The 19659-nt window shown below is 43.1% G+C and overlaps 1 protein-coding gene across 5 annotated transcripts in view; it reads left to right on the forward strand.

Annotated features, from left to right (window-relative positions):
• Positions 1-19659, forward strand: part of LOC138759289 (myosin-6-like) — a 174012-nt gene that overhangs the window by 25293 nt on the left and 129060 nt on the right. For 4 of the 5 annotated variants that reach the window (XM_069929479.1, XM_069929477.1, XM_069929478.1 and 1 more), the window contains exon 2: positions 4960-5106. The exons of the other annotated variant lie outside the window; for it this stretch is intronic. In XM_069929479.1, coding sequence (XP_069785580.1) covers positions 4960-5106 — 147 coding nt within the window. The remainder of the gene's footprint in view (positions 1-4959; positions 5107-19659) is intronic. 5 annotated transcript variants of the gene reach the window in all.

Below are 19659 nucleotides of genomic sequence, written 5' to 3' on the forward strand. Positions count from 1 at the left end.
AGAAAAAAGGTTGAGAACCATTGGACTAGCTCTATTTCAAAGGAACAGCATCACACATTTCTTATATTTATATATATATATATGAATACCCACCAACTAATTACAAACACGTGATGTCTTCCCCCATAAAGAAAAACCACTGAAAGGAAAAATTTAAACCACCACCGATCCAGCCCTGTATGATCGAACCGGCCATAACGTTAGAAAAAAAATAGATGTGGCGTCAGTGCTTCCAATAGACATCCAGAAGAGCAGTGGAGCTACTACCTTATATACTATTTTTATTTATCCACCTATTTATTTTTGGCAGGGTGTGGCCACAATTGTGCTCCCATGTGCATGAAATGTAGTGGCCATATTCTGACGAAGGTGCTGTCAGTTTCGAAGATTGTGCGTAATTTTTTTTCCCATGGGAATACAGCTATGCATCTCTGTACTAACTGATGAGGAGAGGTGGGGGAGTCAGACTTCCAGGTCATTGCTATACATTTTTTTGTTCAGACAAAGCAACTAATACAAATTAAATTTAGATAGTTTATAGCTTATGTCCAGAAGGTTCCCCAGAAGATATAACGTCAGGTTCAGTGCAAAGACTCCTGTTATCTTGGTTAGTATATTAGCTAAATCCTGCCAAAATGTGCCCACCTTTACATAGGACCAAGTAGCGTAAACAAACATCCCCCCCCCCACCCTAAACCACATCTCCGACACCTCCAGTTTCACCCTATGGATCTTTGTAGTGTGAGGTAGAGCTGGTGCAAGAAGTTGTATTGAACCAATCTGTATCTAGAATTAATCACTACTGTCACACTGTTTCTGCACCAGTCTGACCAGAATCTCTCATTGATTATGATGCCCAAGTCTGACTCCCATCTCTCCCTTGATCTGAGTACCCCCTGCTTGGGGCTCTCACCCTGGAGTACAGAGTAGATTCTCAAAATAAATTTGTGCTTTTCCCCTCTGCCTTGTTAGATGTAGGCAGGGTCATTGTGGGGCCCCACCTATCCCTTAGGAGCTATGTTAACTGGAGAAAACAGTGAAAGGTATCATAAGAGCAGTGATACTCAACCTTCCCACTCACCTACCACCTTAAGCAATCCCTCACTAATCACAGAGCACCTATGGCATAGGGATTACTTAAAGTGGTATGTGAGTGGAAAGAGAAAGGTTGCGAACCACTGCCTTAACCCCCTCCCCGTGTCCCCACCTTTTTCTGTCCCTAGATTCACTTGATACCATCCCTTTCTATTCTAATCTTGATCAAGGGTTCTGATCCAAAACATTGATTGTCCATGAAATCTGCTCAAGCTGCTGAGCCTCTCAAGTTTCTTATTGTTTACTTATGATGACAGTATGTGCAGATTTTGTGCTTCTCGTAAACTAAACCCAAGGTCAGGATTTTCTTGGTTCCTGCCTGAATTGAGGACTTGGGCTCTGGTTGGTCCATGAGTTTTGGTTGCTTGCTGATTTACCTGAAAAGCTTTCCAGTCCAGCACTTTGCTATTCAGGATGCCATGAAGTTCCCAGTTGGTAACACCGGGGAGTCTTCTGAACTAATCCTTAGTTGACTCAAAAGCCGCTTTCAGGTAGCCACAATACCTGACTGTAAAGCTGCCTATTGTACTCCAATGCAGCTATCGGGTGGCCACCTGAAAGTGGGGAACCGGGCCAGGAGGAGCACTTGCGTAACCCTCCTGTAGGTATAATCCCTGGCTCCAGAAATCCCCTGTTGCACCTGATAGCAGCAGTGGGACTATGGCCACAGTCCACAGAAGCCGGAATTCACTTGGACGCAGCTCTCCTTCAGCCGGCACGTTCAGGTGACAGAGAGGCGTCTTCTCCGCGGCCACCTAAACATCCCAGCTGCACTTCCCCCAGCTGCGTCTGCCGGTGCTTTATCTGCATCCGAGTACCTGAAATCGACTAAAGAAGATGTGTTTGAAGTTAAGCGAGACAAAGATTGGGTGGGCTCATGGCCTGATGCCGTGTTGTACATTTAAACAAAAAGAATAAAAACAAGCAGCGTCTCCTACTGCCACAGTGTGGAAGTGCAACATGAAACTTGACCTAATTCAGCTTTTGTCAGGGCAGTTGAAATCAGTGTTGAATGTTGTAAACTAGCATTTTTGCTCTCTGCATTAGCAACACAGCAAGAAATTAGAACTGATAAAGATGTGGTTAAACAAAAATAAAAGCTTTATCAATTCTCCTCCTCCTCCATAGGTCTTCCCATTCAACCATAAAATAGTGGCGGAGGCCAAGCTATTTAGTATATTTATGAAGGATTGTGTTGGATTTCCAGGCACAAAGGGCAATAACAGAAGGGGTCATGAAAAAGTTGGCTCTGCTGTTTAAATGGCAGAGCAAGCACGAAGAACCAAAAGATCTTCACCTGCTCCAACTTTTCCTTATTTCTATTATTACATATTGCATTTTGTTAATTTTGATTGCATAACAGGATTAGCTATAACCACTATTTCCTGTGGTCCATCCTGCATCACATCCATCTTACATTCCTGGTAATCTCCAGAGCAAAACCTGTTTTGCATTAGTATTCTTCCTCTTTAGGTTACAGTGGGTTGTGAAGAGTAGGGGTGGTTTGGGAATGGTGTTTGTCAGACTGCAATGATAAAGGCAAGGACAAAAAAATGGTAATTGTGTAGGCAGTGCATTATTAATAGATGAAATGTAATAGATTCTGGTTAAATATTGACCATGGATACTATCTTTGCAGATTTTTCATGCTCTTCATGTGATTGCGTGGGTTTCTTCCTGGTGACCGGTTTCCTCCCACATCGCAAAGACGTAAGCCCCTTTCACACTTGCATCCCAGCAAGTCGGCCATTCAGTGTCCCAGGATAGGAATGGGGATTTGGCCTTTCACACTAGACCACTCCTAACCGGGACACTGAACGCCTTCACACATGCAAGGGTCTATCCCTGGCTTTTGGCCAGTTCTACCTTTAATTTGAAGTGCAACGTTGCTGCCCGTTTCACACTTGCCTGATCTCAATGCCGGCGTCTGCAGACGCTGGGGGACTGTACTAGGGGTCGAGGCTGCCAATCCCCATCTGACGCCAGTGTTGAGCAGATGTTGCTTTCGTACTTGCCACTTTAAAGGCCAATTGGTATTTGATTCCTGGATCACAGGCAAGTGTGAAAGGGGCTTCAGACTTTTGTTGATAGGTTGATTTGCCATTATAAATTGTCCCATTATAAATTGAGAGATAGAACATGGGAGGAACTGATGGGAATGTGAGAGAATTACAGATGGAATTGGGATTTAACTTTGACCCTCATTATCTGCCTTTCTTGACTGATGAGCTTGCTCCCCTCTCCCCTCAATCTGCAAGCAGCAGACACTTAGCAGAAAATTATTAGAAATAGTTCCTGATCATCCCACAATTCTGCCGCTGCCTCCTCTTCCTGAACAGCTTGTCCGAATGTGGAATATCCTGTTACATTTGTCCATTTATTTTCTTATTCTCAACTGATGCACTTGGGAAGTATTCTGTGACAGGCAAGAGGTTTTGCATTCCTTTGATTTGCTCTCTTGTTATGTCTGAAACTGAATAATGATTACTTGCAGATGACAATTCTAGATGATACTTCAGTGAGCAGAAAAAATTGCTGCTTTTCTATAACATATGGCTGAAATTTACATTATAATGCAATTCTTCAAATACCATTCATGTATGAAGAAATACAAGCTTACCATTGGTTTGACCCAGGTCCTTTGATTTGGTTTCAATTTGTTGTCCTTGTTTTAGTTACGGTCTTCTCTGGGGACATTGATGGTGATGAGAGTTTATTGTCATACACACAAGTACAAATGCACTGAAATTTATCTTGCTTACCAGAGCTGCAAAGATATGTAAAATGCAAATAAGCAAGGTAGAAATCACCACATGAGATTTACAGCATTTTATTATCTAATGAATCTAAAAGGATAGGTAAACATTCATATGCATTTAGTGCAAAATAGTGATGTTCTTTCTTTGGCTTGGCTTCGCAGACGAAGATTTATGGAGGGGTATGTCCACGTCTGCTGCAGGCTCGTTAGTGACTGACAAGTCCGATGCGGGACAGGCAGGCACGGTTGCAGCGGTTGCAAGGGAAAATTGGTGGGTTGGGGTTGGGTGTTGGGTTTTTCCTCCTTTGTCTTTTGTCAGTGAGGTGGGCTCTGCGGTCTTCTTCAAAGGAAGTTGCTCCAGTGCATGACGTCCTGTTTTGCGGAAACTGCCAAAATGTTTGGCCTGGAAGACAGCCTGATGTTATAATAGGGCAGCCAAGCAACAAATTGGAATAGAAAGATTCTACCTGCGTTGTCACCCTTCCCGAATTACCCATCGATTTGAGTTGACCCTGAATCTGGAGAAACTGTTCTGAAGGATTTCAATTAGTAACTAACTGTCCATGATGTACATTGTTTGCTTGTCAGAGTGTTAGACCAAGTTTTGGTTTGTCTTAATTTGCCAAGAATATTTCTTGTCACTTGGCAAACAAGTTTCCTTTTCCAGCATTTCAAACGATACTATAAGTTCATTCCTTTACAAGCATTTACAAAGTTAGCAAATTAATACTGACCACTTCAATATAAATGAATCATGCTGTGACCCAAAGCAAGCAGATGATTTTCTTATAACTGGTTTTGTACTTTACACACTAATTATGAGTTTGGACCAAGGATAGGGGATGCAATGTTACTTGCATATTAACAGTGATCGGGCTTCATGAAAATTCATTTGGAAAGATAGGGGGCAGTGTGAATGTATTAATCTGTATATATAAAGAATAATATTCTGCCACAGATGTGATTCAGTCAGTATCACCATGCGAAGAAATTCAGAGCAACGAATATTTGTATTGAGGAGATTTTATTCTCATCCTCCTTTTGTGGGTGGCATCTATGCCAAACTTTTTGAAAATGCACACGTTAACAAGGTTTTCCTTTTGTAGGTAAAACCACTACATGTGGGAGTTCAGAACATCGAGATGAGGGCAAAGGAGAAGCTAAAACAGGCTGTTGAGAAAGCAGATAAACTTTCTTTGCGAGTTGAAGAGCTAGAGCAGAAGAATGCTCTGCTGGTTCAGCAGAAGAGTGCTGTAAGTTCATTGTATTGCCAAACCTAGAGCTGTTGATAAATGTGAAAACAACCACCATAGCTCCTCTTATTGTCTGATGTGACAAAAAATATAAACACCCTTGTGAAAGTTGAGGGACCATGAGTGTGTTTTTGTAACTCTAAGAGCACAAGGGATGTTTAGCATTTGACCTAGCTTTGGAGTAGAAAGTAAGTGTGGACTGTTGGTGGGGATGACATTTCCATTGCCCCCCCTGATCTCCCAGGAGATAGCACTCATGAATTTAGGAGTGGACGTCGATTGTACCTGTGATTGGTGGTGTTTGGTGTTTATTGTGGAAGATACAGTGTTGATAGATTTTCCTGATTGTGTTGTGCCACTTGCGTGTTGAAATTGAACCCATGCAGCCAAGCAGAAGGTGAAAAAGGTTTAGGGATTCAGCGATAGAGTAAGTCACCCTCTAACTTGCTTTTGTATCAACTATGTGTTTGACTCTTTTAAATAAAGTTTGAAAAAAAAACTATGTGGTTGGCTCGTTAGTAATGACAGCAGGAGTTTAGTGAGGACTTTGCAGTGATCATTTCTTTCAGTGATTGGGTCTGGCAATCCTCAGTGAAACGTGCATTTTGTTTTAAAACAACAATCTGGTTGTTTCTTGAACCCCACTTCCTTCGCATCCAGCATATTATCTGCTCAATTTCCACCATTACTAGGTGATCCCACCACAGACACATCTTTCCCTCTCCTCTCTGCCTGAGGAGGAGATTCGCGCTCTCCATGACTTCCTTGCCCACTCATCCCTTCCCACTAAATCACCCCCTCGGTACCTATCCCTGTGACCACAGGAAATGCTTCACTTGCGCCCACACCTTCTCCTTTACCACTATTTGAGGCCTCGTGCATTCCTTTCAAGTGAAGCAACATTTCATCTGTGACTCTGCGGGTGTCATCCAGTGCTCCCGTCGAGGCTTCCTCCATATCGGAGAGTCTGGACGCAGACTGGGAGATGGTTTCCTCGAGCACCTTTTCTCTGTATGCTCCAATAACAGGGACTTCCCAGTGGCCAACAATTTCAATTCCACACCCCATCAACATGTCTGCCCATGGCCTCATGCATTGCCAAACCAAGACTACCTGCAAATTGGAGGAACACCACCTAATATTCCATCCAGGCTCTCTCCAACCAGATTGGATTAACGTCAATCTCTGGTTTCTATTAGCCCCCCTCCTCCGTCTCTCTTTCTCTCTCTCTCCTCCCTATCCCTCTGTCACCTGTCTTCCAGCTCCCTACTCACTTCCTTCTCCAGTCAGAGAGCTACTTCTCATCATTTTTTCTCTTCTGCCCTCCCACCCATCTCCACCTTTGGCCTGTCTTCCAGCTCCCTACTCACTTCCTTCTCCAGTCAAGAGCTACTTCTCATCATTTTTTCTCTTCTGCCCTCCCACCCATCTCCACCTTTGGCCTGTCTTCCAGCTCCTTACTCACTTCCTTCTCCAGTCAGAGAGCTACTTTTCCCCCATCACTTCTCATCATTTTTTCTCTTCTGCCCTCCCACCCATCTCCACCTTTGGCCTGTCTTCCAGCTCCCTACTCACTTCCTTCTCCAGTCAGAGAGCTACTTCTCATCATTTTTTCTCTTCTGCCCTCCCACCCATCTCCACCTTTGGCCTGTCTTCCAGCTCCCTACTCACTTCCTTCTCCAGTCAGAGAGCTACTTCTCATCATTTTTTCTCTTCTGCCCTCCCACCCATCTCCACCTTTGGCCTGTCTTCCAGCTCCCTACTCACTTCCTTCTCCAGTCAGAGAGCTACTTTTCCCCCATCACTTCTCATCATTTTTTCTCTTCTGCCCTCCCACCCATCTCCACCTTTGGCCTCTTGCCTGTTGGGCTGTGCTCCTCCCATTGTCCTTTCTTCCCATCCTTCTCCACTCTTTTCATTCAGGCTCATCTGCTTTCTGCTGATACCTTGATGAAGGTGAAACAGAGATGAGGAGAAATTTATTTAGCCAGAGGGTCATGGATTTGTGGACTTTGATGCCATATACAGCTGTGGAGGCCCGATCATTGGGGGAGATTGATATGTATCTAATTAGTCAGGGATATGGGCAAGAAGCTGGAAATGAGAACTATGGGTACGTGCTGCTTAACATCGTTCGGGCAACATCTGACCACACACGTGTCCGTGGTCCCATAATAGAATTCAGAAATTCCGAATAGGGAATGGGATGTAGTGGACATCACTGGATGCATGCTTATCACTGATAGAGGGGGTGCTCGTGTAGCATTTACTGCATATAAAGAAATTTATGAAGAAAAGGAAAGCAAACTAGGCAACAACCCTGGACATATTCCTGAAGAATCCAGGAAGAACCTCAGCCAGGCCCTTCAGTCATCAATGGAGGTTATTCGACCCGAAACTCTTCCAGTGGAACACTACGTGCAAGTTGAAAACAGTGACGTGGAGCATCTTTATTAAATTGTGTGTGATATAGGCTAATAATATGTTTACATAAAAGTTTAAAAAGTGAAAAAAAATTAAAGTTTAATTTAGCTTATGTTCACTATCCTATATAGCTTTGCAAAGTATTGACATTAACAAGGTGTTCACACAATGTCCACATCGCATAACGCCCAGTTTCACAGAATGTATGGTGGACGTTTAGCAGCGAATACCTGTAGACGAGAGAATGATTTAGTTCACGGTGGAGAGGGAGAGAAGACTCGATGGCCTACTTCCATTCCTTGATCTTGTGAGGGGCTCCAACCTGAAACATGAGCGAAACACTTTTGCCTCCCATGGATGCTGCGTGACCTGTTGACCTTAATCCAGCACTTCTGTGTATTGCACTTTAAATACTGGATCTGGTTTGCAATTCCAGATTGATTGAATTAGTTTGAATTCAGTTCACCAGCTATGTGTGGAAGATCAGACCAGGCCTCTGGGTTACTCGTGCAGTGACTAACCGCACTACCCCATGCCCATCATTGTCAGACTGAAGATGTTCTGCACTGTTGGGAATATTCTCATTCCGAGCCCTGGGTCAGATAAAAGCAGGTTTGACCCTTGGGATGTTCAAAAGAAGGCAAAGTGAGTATGTTACAGTCCTGATCAATTTTTTGCTATCAATCAAGCACTACTATGGACATTCATCCCACCACTTTTTACAGGATGCTATGATTTTGCACTTGTATTGGAAAGATTTAGAGAATAAGGGGGGAATGTATGCAAATTGGATTAGTTTGGGCAAACAACTAGTCCGGACGATGTTGAGCGGCGCATACCCGTATTTCCAATTTCCAGCCTTTTCCCCATATCCCTTGATACTCTAATTAAATACTTATCAATCTCCTCCTCAAATTTTTCCAATGATCAGGCCTCCACAGCCGTAGGTGATAACGAATTCCACAAATCCATAGGGCCTGTTTCCATGTTGACTTTCAAACAAATAGTGACATGTGGGGTGTTATAAAGATGGGAAAGCTGCTCTATGCTTATTAACTCATCTTTCTTTGGTTTATCCAGAGCTGCAAAACCCTCAGAAAACCTGGAAAACAACTTTTACAATTCAGTGCCCAATTGTGACACTAGGTGCTTTTACGTCGAGCCTCCACTTCAAGGCCAGCTAATTTGGCAGAGAGAAAAAGAAAATTGAACTCGCCTTTTCTGTGGAGCAGCCCTAAAAGTATGCTCTTGCGCTGCGCTTATGAAGAGCGGCGCCTCATAGAGTCCTCTAGATCTGATGGGGGTGGTGCGACTGGTGTCGTAGCGCCGCCCACTGAGTCAACATCCTGCACTCGCGCCCAACGCGGGAAAGAGAACGACAAATCCCGGGGCATTTAGGAAAGTTGACTGCGATGTTTGCAGGTGTCCAAGCGGAAATTCTGCACGCCATCGGCGTTTTAAAAATCGTGTTCCTCAGTCTCAGGCTGACAACGCCACCGTGATGTCATCAACCCTTCCCTAGCAGCCGCTTGCGGCGGCGGTACATTCATAATGCGTGGCAGAGCACTTGCTCTACTGCTGACTCTAGGTTGAAGAGGGATTGGAGTCGGCACCTTGGAGCCATTAGGGGATCATTTATGCGACCTAAGGGCGGAGAATTTTGCCTTTACATTTGCATTTTTTTTACTTTATAAAAGGGCCTATAGACTCTTGCTGAATTTAACAAGGTATTGCCCTTTTCATAGAGTGATGCCACATTGAAGCCAGCTCAAGTGGACTCTCCTTTTATGGAGAAGGTCTATAATGCTGCTGCGTTGCTTTTATGGAGAGCTGAGAGAGGCAGGGCAAGTGATGCAGTAGCTCCGCCCATCACCGTGAAGTCAAATATATGCACCAAGCAATGGCCATCTTCGATACCTATAATTCCCCACACAGCTTGAACCACTCTGGGAAACGCAGAGCATTTCCGGCTGCTTGGGCGATTATGGGTAATGAAAACAGCCATCGATCCCGCATTAAAGCAAAAGAGGCCCACCCTGCCGGGCTCCGCTGCACCCTTGCCTGCCTCCTTCTGGCCCGGCTTGGTGAAGGAGCGAAGGGCAGAGGAGGAATGGAACATGTCCAGGTGGCAGGAGGGAGCCCTAACTGCAGCACCAATCCCCGTGGGAGCCCTGGTGGTGGCTCCCTGGTCAAAGGCTGAAGGTGTCATCGCAACATCATAAGCTGACCCCTTTACATCAGCATTGCCTTTATGGACGAGGTGGAGCGACTTGCCTTCACCGCTGACTGTACACTCAGGACAGATCGAAGTCCACGTGCTGGATCTGCCCTCAGAGGTTTAGTGATGTAAGGCCAAAGAATATCCGCCTTTACATTCTCTTATTTCTTCACTATAAAAAAGGCCTAGTGATCTTCATTAGTGGTTGAGGTTTTCACCTTTCGAATTAGTAACTTGGAAGGACAGCAGTTTCAACTTTCCAGATCTCAATAAACCTTGAAATACATTCTCTGTTGGTTGTACTAGATGGAACAACAGTGCAGAGTGCAATGTCTTCAAAATTCATTCATTAATTTTTGAGAGGACAATATGTTAACTCTTTAAGGTGAAATCCACAGCCATGAACAAAGCAGTGTAAAGAAAACGAGTAGCCCTACATAGGGGAGTGAATGGATGTGTAGAGAAGCTGTGATTGTAATGCAATACACAAAAGTCCTGGATAAACTCAGAAGGTCACTCAGCGTCTGTCAGAAGCAAAGGGTAACCAATGTTTTGGGCTTAAACCCTTCGTCCAGGAATGTGAAGGTTGACAAAGGACTCTGGCCTGAATTGTTGGTTTCCCTTTACTTATAGATAGTGGTGAATTGAGAGGACATTTTTAAAGATTTTCAATATACTGAAATGTTCAAAAGTGAGATTCATCAATCAAAATGATTTGTCTGCAAAACAGGAATTAATGAATGGCTATTATTTGTCATATTGATTCACTCAAAGGGCTGAAGAGCCTATCTATCTTCCAATGTTTGTTTGCAATAGAGAAGATGCTCATTACACAGGTCATTCGAGTGTGTCAGTAAATAATCCTGGAATATTTTACCTTTATGATTCCAGCAAGCCATTGTTCTCCAATGAAATGGCACAACCAGTTCATGGTGTGTGCACAGCAATGTCAAATGTGTCATGTCAGAAACTGAACCATGAGTTTACAGCCCAATGGTTAACTTACTGCGCCATGGGATCCGACACAGGCTATTGCTTTCTCAGTCACTGGTGTCCCTCCTGCTGATCCCAGTTGCAGCTGAAGTTACTGCTTTGTTGAGAGCAACCTTTGTGCTGCTAATGGCTACAGTGTAGCGGCAACTACTCTACTACTGAAAGAACACACAACCAGATGGGTTGAGTTCAGTGAGCAAAACTGATTTTTTTGCAGGCTGCTGGGCTGGACTTGTACTCCCAGCCTGGTCCTGGCTGAGAACCGCACTGGGGGCGCTGACGTCAGCTGTGCTGAGAAGGGGAAACCCCCGATGGCGCCATTTTGGCCGGCTGCCCCACCGCGTGGATTACAAGCGGAGCCGGTTCACTTGCCTAGAGGTGTGCTGCCACAACAGTATTCCTGAGTGGTGAATCAGGACCCCCTGCCTGCAACACATCGCTGTCACAGAATGAAGCAGCAGTGTCAGGAAATCGAATCCAGTGGGGATAAGAGCATTGAGGAGGTAGAAGGGGCTCTGTGCACTTGGGAGGGTGAGTGAATGGATGGAAAGAATAGATAGCAGTCCAAGCTTCTTGTCTCGATATGGAAAAGCTGTGTGAATTGGGCCATGGGTAGGAGAGATTGTTAGAGGCCTTAATGAACACACTGAGATGTGAGGATGCTGTGAGCGAAGCATCATAAATTTCCTTGAGCTCCTGCTAAATTTACCTCCATTAAACATTTCTCTTCATCAATGCAGCTGGCTGAGAGGCAAAAGCCTCACAATATTGGGCTTACAACACCCTTTTCCCAGTGGCGGGGATAATTGTGGTGTTTAAAGGACATTTAGACAGGAGCATGGACAGGAAAGATTTAGAAGGGTATGGGACGGGCTGAATGCAGGCAACTGGGAGTAGCTTGCTCAGCAAGGGACACGCTTGGCCAAATGTTTCCGTGCTGTAAATTATGAAAGAGCTTTATGGAGAATTTACTCATTCTTCCCCAGTTGGAGAATCTGGGACATACTTTGAGAATAAAAGTTCTCCGCTTAAGGGAGAGATGAAGAGGATTTTGAATCTTTAAAACTCCCTATTGTAAAGGCTAAGGCACAAGGCTATATTATATCTTGGAAGATATGGAGCCCTTATTTACACAATATGGATGTTAATATTTAAATGAAGCTCTGTCTTTTCCTTCTCCTTAAGTTCTCAGTATATTATAAGAAACTTTAAAGTAATAGGTGGCCCTGTTGAGGGTCAGTTGTTCCGTCCTTACTCATTTTTTCTTCTTTTGTGTCGGGTTCCTTATTTTTATTTTTATATACCACATATAGTTGAATTTGTGTTTTATTGTGTGGTTTTAAACTAATAAGTATTTTTAAAAAAACATACAAGACTGAGATGGATGGAGTTCTCTGCCCTCTCCGCTCATCACTTCTCAGCTACTTTCTCTTCTACCCTTCCACCTGGATCTACCGATGACCTTGATGCGCCATCAATGTCTGAAAAGACAAGTTGAGCAAAACCGACAGGCTTTTATTCGCAATAAAATGAAGGCACATCCCTGCTGGTCGACTGGCCCGAACTTAGGAAGGGGGCTGGGGACAGTCGCCTTTATTCAGGAGCCTGTGGGAGGGGCCACATATACAGTCGGTTAATGGGTGTGCCCAGACAGATAAATGTATATACATACAGTGGTTTACCTGTTAGCCTGTGATCCACCCTCTGCCCCTTCTCCCTCCTATCCTCCCCTCCCCCTACCTTTTTATTCCAGTTCCTGTCTTTTTTTTCCCCCTTTATTCCTGATGAACATCTCAGGCCCCAAAACACAGATTACCTTTTTTAAATGATTTTTTTTTTTAAATTTTAGATTTACAGCATGGAAACAGGCCTTTCCAGCCCATGAATCCATGCCTCCCAAAAGGACTAATTAACCTGTAAACTCCATGTACTAATGGAATGTGGGAGGGAACCGGAGCCCCTGGAGGAACCTATGCAAGTCACGGGGAGAACGTGCCAACACCTTACGGACAGTAGTGGATTCGAATTTGGGTCACAATAGCTAACCGCTTCTCTTTTTACTTCCAATGGACGCTGCGTGGCCTGCTGAGTTTCTCCAGCATATTTGTGTATTAGGACCTGCCTAAATGCAACTTTTTTCCAAATCTTGTGTGTCTGAGAATTGTGATTCATCTACTGAGGTCCTGTTAAAATTAATGAGCAGAGTTGCTTCGATAACATTCACATGTTTCAAGGACCCTCTCCCACAGTCGTCTGCGTGACCGACACAACGAATGCAGTGCTTGACGGCATGTGGCTGATGTGTGATTTACTGTCGGCTTCCTGGGCCGTGATGTCATCGGTCCTCACAATTCAAACTTTTCACTGATATGTACACAGAACCAAAATCAACAGTAAGTTGTTGAATGCCATTACAGCTGATGTTGAAATTGTGTTTTATGTGAGGCCATGGGTGGAAATGCTTGTGGCCAGTCTGTGGTGCAAGGCCTCTGATTCAAAGCAGGGGGCTGATTAGTTTAGCCACATAAATTTGCCTGGTTCTTGGTTAATGTTTAGAATTCCTTACCTTTATAGCCTTGGTATCTGTGCGCTGGCTGACCTCAGGTCAACAAAGTTAGCACAAGTGAATTGCCAGAGGTTGTAGAAAAGTTATTAAATCCTCATAATGCTTTGCCTCCTTTGTGATTTAAAGTTGAACTCCATGGGAGAGAAGGATCATGCCAAGCACTTTAGTCATAATGGTTGCAAGCAGGCTCGTAACGAAAGCTGGAGACATTTGGAAGCTCTAAGGATAAACTAAAGTATTTTGGGGTGGTGACTTCCGGTTATGTTCGGTATATATCTGTCAATTTAAGCTATTTTTGCAGAATTTCACATTACAAAACATCGTCTAATGCATAAAGAACACAAACTATCTGTATTCATGATTAATGAAACCTTCCACATCTCAGGAAATTTACCAATAGATTTGTCGACAGTGAAAGACTTTTGAAGTAATTTACTCCAGTACCAGTACAAAAGAGGAAAACTTTGGTTGATGTTAAATTGTGAAAATTGGAAATTATTAATCACACCATCAATGATGATTTTCATGTTTAAAATAATCTTTTAGTCGTCATTTTTTCCAGTCTTATTTGATTCATTTGAGGGGTGGGTGCGCTTTGCAGACTGACCCTCATTTCAATTCTCCATCCCCAATTTTTAACAAAATATTTCATTTTAAAAGACTTGAGCAAATATATACGAAAAATATAAGAAATTTTCTTATCACACAATATAATATACGGAGTCTTGTATTTTTTCCTTCCCCAGATATTAAATAAACCATAAAAGGCAAAGAAAAAAACCCTAAAAAATTAGAATATGTCATCTATGCCACAACCTTAATTCATTCTTTTTAATCTGTCACGATGGCTTGTATCTTAACTAATTTCTCAAGATAGGGAGGGGGTCGGGGGTTATAGATCAGATCTATGTGCCTCGGGTATGGCTGCCACATTTCAATGAACATGCCTTACTTTTTCCTCAAGTTGTAATTAATCTTCCCCGGGGAATGCAACTTTGTATTTCTGTATTCCATCGTGTAATGCTAAGTCGAGAGTTGGACTTCCACACAACTGCTATACACTTCCTGGCTACCAACAAAGTGACCTTCACAAATTGAATGTGGTGTTTGGATAATCTAAACTGTACTTCACCAATATCTCCCAGAAGGAACAAATCTGGATCCTGTGGAAACTCCACTTTTGTTATTTTTTTTAATATAATCCCACCATCCAAGAAATATACCGGGGGTTGTATATTTGTTGGGCAGCATGGGCTTGTGGGCTGAAAGGCTGTTACTGAGCTGTGTGTGTTTAAAAAATATATATAACTATATATAAAATACACACACACACACACATTTACATTTTTTTTGTTTATTAATATGTTTTATGTGTCATCATCTCAACAAGTGAAAGCACATCTGAATATTGAACTAACTCTTTTGGGATCCAGACTTCTGCAGTGACCTTTTACTACTGGCACTGAGAGATGGCCCTCTCTGTGGACAATTGTGTTTATCCTTGCAGCTATCCTTGACCAAGAAGATTGGTTCTTTTGCTCATCCACCATAGCTCCTCAAGGATCTTCCATGACTCAAAATCCCCAACGGAACTTTATTGAGGGGATTAGTCCATTTTGTCCTGGAGTCCCTGTGGCTGGCCACTGCTGGAACAATCAAGTTTTTTTTTCAATTCCCTGAACTGGAACCCCGCTCATGCCGTGGAATCAACATCCACTCTCCCATCCACCAATCTCTCTATTCCTAATCCTCCTACCAGTCAGCCACACTGATCAATCTTGGCCTCAAATCCCTACCACAATCTATCCAAATACGGGACTCTCCGCAGAAGCAGTACTTTGAGTGGGGGAACACAGATGTGATGGTGCAGTTTGCCATTGCATCAACAAATGACTTTTCTGCTATTGATTTCATGATTAATTTCAAACCTTGTAGTTTTTCTTAAAAAATAATTTGTCCATTTTGCATTAAACTCAATAGTCAGGATGGGGGGTTTGCAGCTGAAACTTTCCCAATAAACTCTCAAAAGACCTGATTAAACTTTGTCTTTCAGTTTGGTCCAAAACATCAATCACTGTCAAGTATCAGCTACTGAAACCCTGGGCTATGTTCGGGAAATAGCTGCAGATAAACTGGACATTGATTGATGAACAGGTTACTTGAGCTGGAGAGGAACAAAGGACCTAAAGACCCAGAGCACTATGTACAAATCAACGAGTTGTGTTAGATGTGTGCATTGCTTTCCAAAGAAAGTCTGTGACCCCTGGAATAACTTCCTAATGCACAAAATAAATGTGGGCTCTCTGGAGCCCCATAAATGGAAGATAGGTGAGTTACTGAGAACATCTTGAGTCATGCATAGTAAGTGATGAGCCTATCGAGTTAATAGAAAGGTTTACTGCTACAATCCCAGCACATGCCCGATTCCCTTTGGAAATCAAAGAGACTTTTTTTTCAAATGGGGATTTCTCCTCAAAGGCTGCTATGTTTTGTTTCTAAGTTTAACAAGAAAGTCTGCAGATGCTGGAGTCCAATCAGTAGAACTGGTGGTTGAATTCAAGTGTGTTTCCTTTTTCCCTGTTTTCCTGAAGAGTCATACAATGGAATTAATAGGTCATGGACACATTCAGAATCTCCCAGCATTGGATGAAGGAAAGAAGCCTCAGACCAATTCCACTGATTTCCATGAAACATAAAAGTCTGCAAAGCTGTGATTGTGAAGCCCAAAACGTCGATGATATATCTTTACCTCTGGTGGACGGTGCAAAACCTGTTGTGTCCCTCCAGTGTTTCCATTGATTTTAGGATCATCAGTTTGGCCATGGAGAAAAGGTCTAGCACCAAGGCTAATAATCACCCAAAGCTCTCTGAATCAATCACGAAATACCGCTATTAAGCAGAAAGTCAGTGAGAATAACCTCAAGCTGGAAGGGAAGAATGCAATAAACTTAAATGTTCATTGTCAAATAAATTGTTAAAATATACCAACTAAATACATCGATAAAATATAAAATTAGAGTCAAGATTCAAGTTTCATTTTATTATCATGTAATAATACAAAAATGTAATATTACACAAGTTTCTTTTGTGTAAGGCAAACAGAGTCGCAATTAGCAGTGCCTGGCACCCCATATAGTAGAACATAGAACAATACAGGCCCTTCAGCCCTCAATGTTGTGCCAACTCATATATTCCTTCCTAAAATAAAGTAAACCCTCCCTATACTGTAACCCTCTATTTTTCTTTCGTGTGTCTAAGAGTCTCTTAAATGTCCCCAATGTTTCAGCCTCCACCACTATCCCCAGCAAAGTATTCCAGGCACCCACATCTCTTGAGTAAAAAAAAACTTACCCCTGATGTCTCGCCTAAACTTCTCTTCCTTATGTCTTCTGGTGTTTGCTGATCCTACCCTGGGAAATGGGTACTGGCTGTCTAGGTCTCTCATAATCTTGTAGACCTCTTATCAAGTCTCCTCTCATCTACGTCCAAAGAGAAAAGTTCCAGCTCTGCTAATCTTGCCTCAAGACTTGTTTCCCAATCCAGGCAATATCCTGGTAAATCTCTGCACCCTCTCCAGAGCTTCGACATCCTTCCTATAATGAGGTGACTAGAACTGAACACAATACCAGAGATTTGGAGAGTTGCAATAATATGACCTCTCTACTCCAAATTCAATCCCCCTATTAATGAAGCCCAGCATCCATAGGCTTTCTTAACTATCCTATCAACCTGACCGGCAACCTTGAGGGATGTATGGATTTGAACCCCAAGGTCCCTCTATTCATCACCTCACACTTGTCCAGATTGAACTGCATCTGCCACCTTTCTGTCCAACTCTGCATCATGTCTATATCCTCTTGTAACCTTTGATAACTTTCAGCTCCATCCACACCGCCTCTAACCTTCGTGTAATCTGTAAACTTACTGATCTATCTTTCTGCCTCTTCATCCAGGTCATTTATAAAAATCTCAGAGCAGGGGGTCCCAGAACAGATCTTTGCGGCACTCCACAAGTCACTAATCTCCATGGAGAATACTTTCCTTCCACAACTACTATCTGCTTTCTTCCTCCAAGCCAATTATTTTTATCCACACAGCCAAGGTTTCACTGATCCTGTGCCTCATGACTATCTGGATGAACCTCTTTTGGGGGACCTTGTCAAATGCTTTGCTAAGATCCATATAGCCCATATTTACCACCTTGCCCTCATCAATTAAGGATAGCTTGGAGCAAGTGCAGAAAATGTACATCCCAGTTTGTATGAAGAATAAATCGAGGAGGGAGATCCAAGAGATTGTCAAATCCAAAGAAGGAGCCAAAAAGAATAATATCCCTGTTGATTGGGAGAAATTCAGAATTCTGCAGAGGAGGACAAAGGATTAATTAGGAAAGGTAAAAGGAATTATGAGAGGAAGCTGGCAGGGAACATAAAAAAATGACTGTAAAAGATACATTAAGAGAAAGAGGTTAGTTAAGACAAATGTGGGTCCGTTGCGGAGAGAAACGGGTGAGTTGATCATTGATCATAGGGAACAAGGGTATGGCAGACTGTTTGAATGACCATTTTAGTTCTGTCTTCACCAAGGAAGACATAACTAATCTACAGGAAATTATTGTGGATCGGGATCTCTTGTGACGGAGGGACTAAAGGAAATAATTGTGTCGAGAAGTTGTATTAGTTAAATTGTAGGGATTAAAGGTGGATAAATCCCTGGGGCTGGATAGTTTGCATCCGAGAGTGCAGAAGGAAGTAGCCCAGGAAATAATGGATGCGTTGGTGATAATGTTTCAAACCTCTTTGGATACTGGATTAGTTCCTGAGGATTGGAGGGTGGTCAACGTAACCCCACTCTTTAAGAAAGGAGGGAGAGAGAAATCAGGAAACCACAGAGCAGTTAGCCTGACATCGGTAGTAGGAAAGGTGCTAGAATCGGTTATTAAAGATGCAATTGCAGTACATTTGGAAAGTAGTGGTATCATCGCAGAGTCAGTATGGTTTTGTGAAGGGGAAATCATGTCTGATGAATCTAATAGAGTTTTTTGAGGAGGTAACCAGTAGAGTGGATAGGGGAGAACCAGTGGATCTGGTATATCTGGACTTTAGTAAGGTGTTTGATAAAGTTCCCCACAGAAGACTAGCGAATAAACTTAAAGAGCACAGTATAGGAGGTATGGTATTAAGGTGAATAGAGAATTGGTTGAGGGACAGGAAGCAAAGAGTAGGAATAAATGGGTTCTTTTCAGAATGGCGCCCAGTGACTCGTGGGGTACCGCAGGGCTCAGTGCTGGGGCCGCAGTTGTTTACGATATATACCAATGACTTAGATGTGGGAATTTGCAGACGATACGAAGTTGCGTGGCAGGGTTAGCTGTGTGGAGGATGCTAGGAGAGGGCAGGGTGATTTGGACAGTTAGGCGAGTGGGCCAGGACGTGGCAGATGCAGTATAATGTGGATAAATGCGAGGTTATCCACTTTGGAGGTAAGAACAGGAAAGAGGATTATTATTTAAATGGTATCTATTTAGGAAAAGGGGAGATGCAGCGAGACTTGGGTGTTGCTGTGCATCAGTCATTGAAAGTGGGTGTGCAGGTGCAGTGGGCAGTGAGGAGGGTGAATGGTATGTTGGGATTCATAGCAAGAGGATTTGAGTCTAGGAGTAGGGAGATCCTGCTGCACCTGTACAGGGCCTTGGTGAGACCACACTTGGAGTACTGCATGCAGTTTTGGTTGCCTTATCTGAGGAAGAATATCCTTACCTTGGAGGGGGTGCAGAGAAGGTTCACTAGGCTGATACCAGGGATGGAGGGACTCGCATATGAAGAAAGGTTGGATAGACTAGGTTTGTATTCTCTGGAATTTAGAAAATTGAAGGGTGATCTTATAGAAACATATAAAATTCTTAAGGGTTTAGACAGACTGGACGCAGGTAGGTTGTTTCCAATGCTGGGAAAAAACAGAACCAGGGGTCACAGTTTAAAAATAAGGGGCAAGTTTTTTAGGAGTGAGATGAGGAAAAATTTCTTCTCTCAGAGGGTGGTGGATCTGTGGAATTCTTTGCCACAGGAAGTAGTTGAGGCTGGTTCCTTGTCAATATTTAAGAGTAGGTTAGATTTGGCCTTTGTGGCTAAGTGGATCAAGGGGTATGGGGAGAAGGTAGGAACCGGGTACTGATCGGCCATGATCATAATGAATGGTGGTATAGGCTTGAAGGGCCAAATCGCCTATTCCTACACCTATTTTCTATGTTTCTATGAAAGCTTCTTTCTTCCTCTTGAAGTTCCCTGACTTGTTTCGTCACCCACGGTTCCATTTTCCTACCATATTTTTTTCTCCCAGTGAGACAAATCCA

This window comes from Narcine bancroftii, chromosome 3 (genome assembly GCF_036971445.1).
Source record: "Narcine bancroftii isolate sNarBan1 chromosome 3, sNarBan1.hap1, whole genome shotgun sequence".
Taxonomy (NCBI): domain Eukaryota; kingdom Metazoa; phylum Chordata; class Chondrichthyes; order Torpediniformes; family Narcinidae; genus Narcine; species Narcine bancroftii.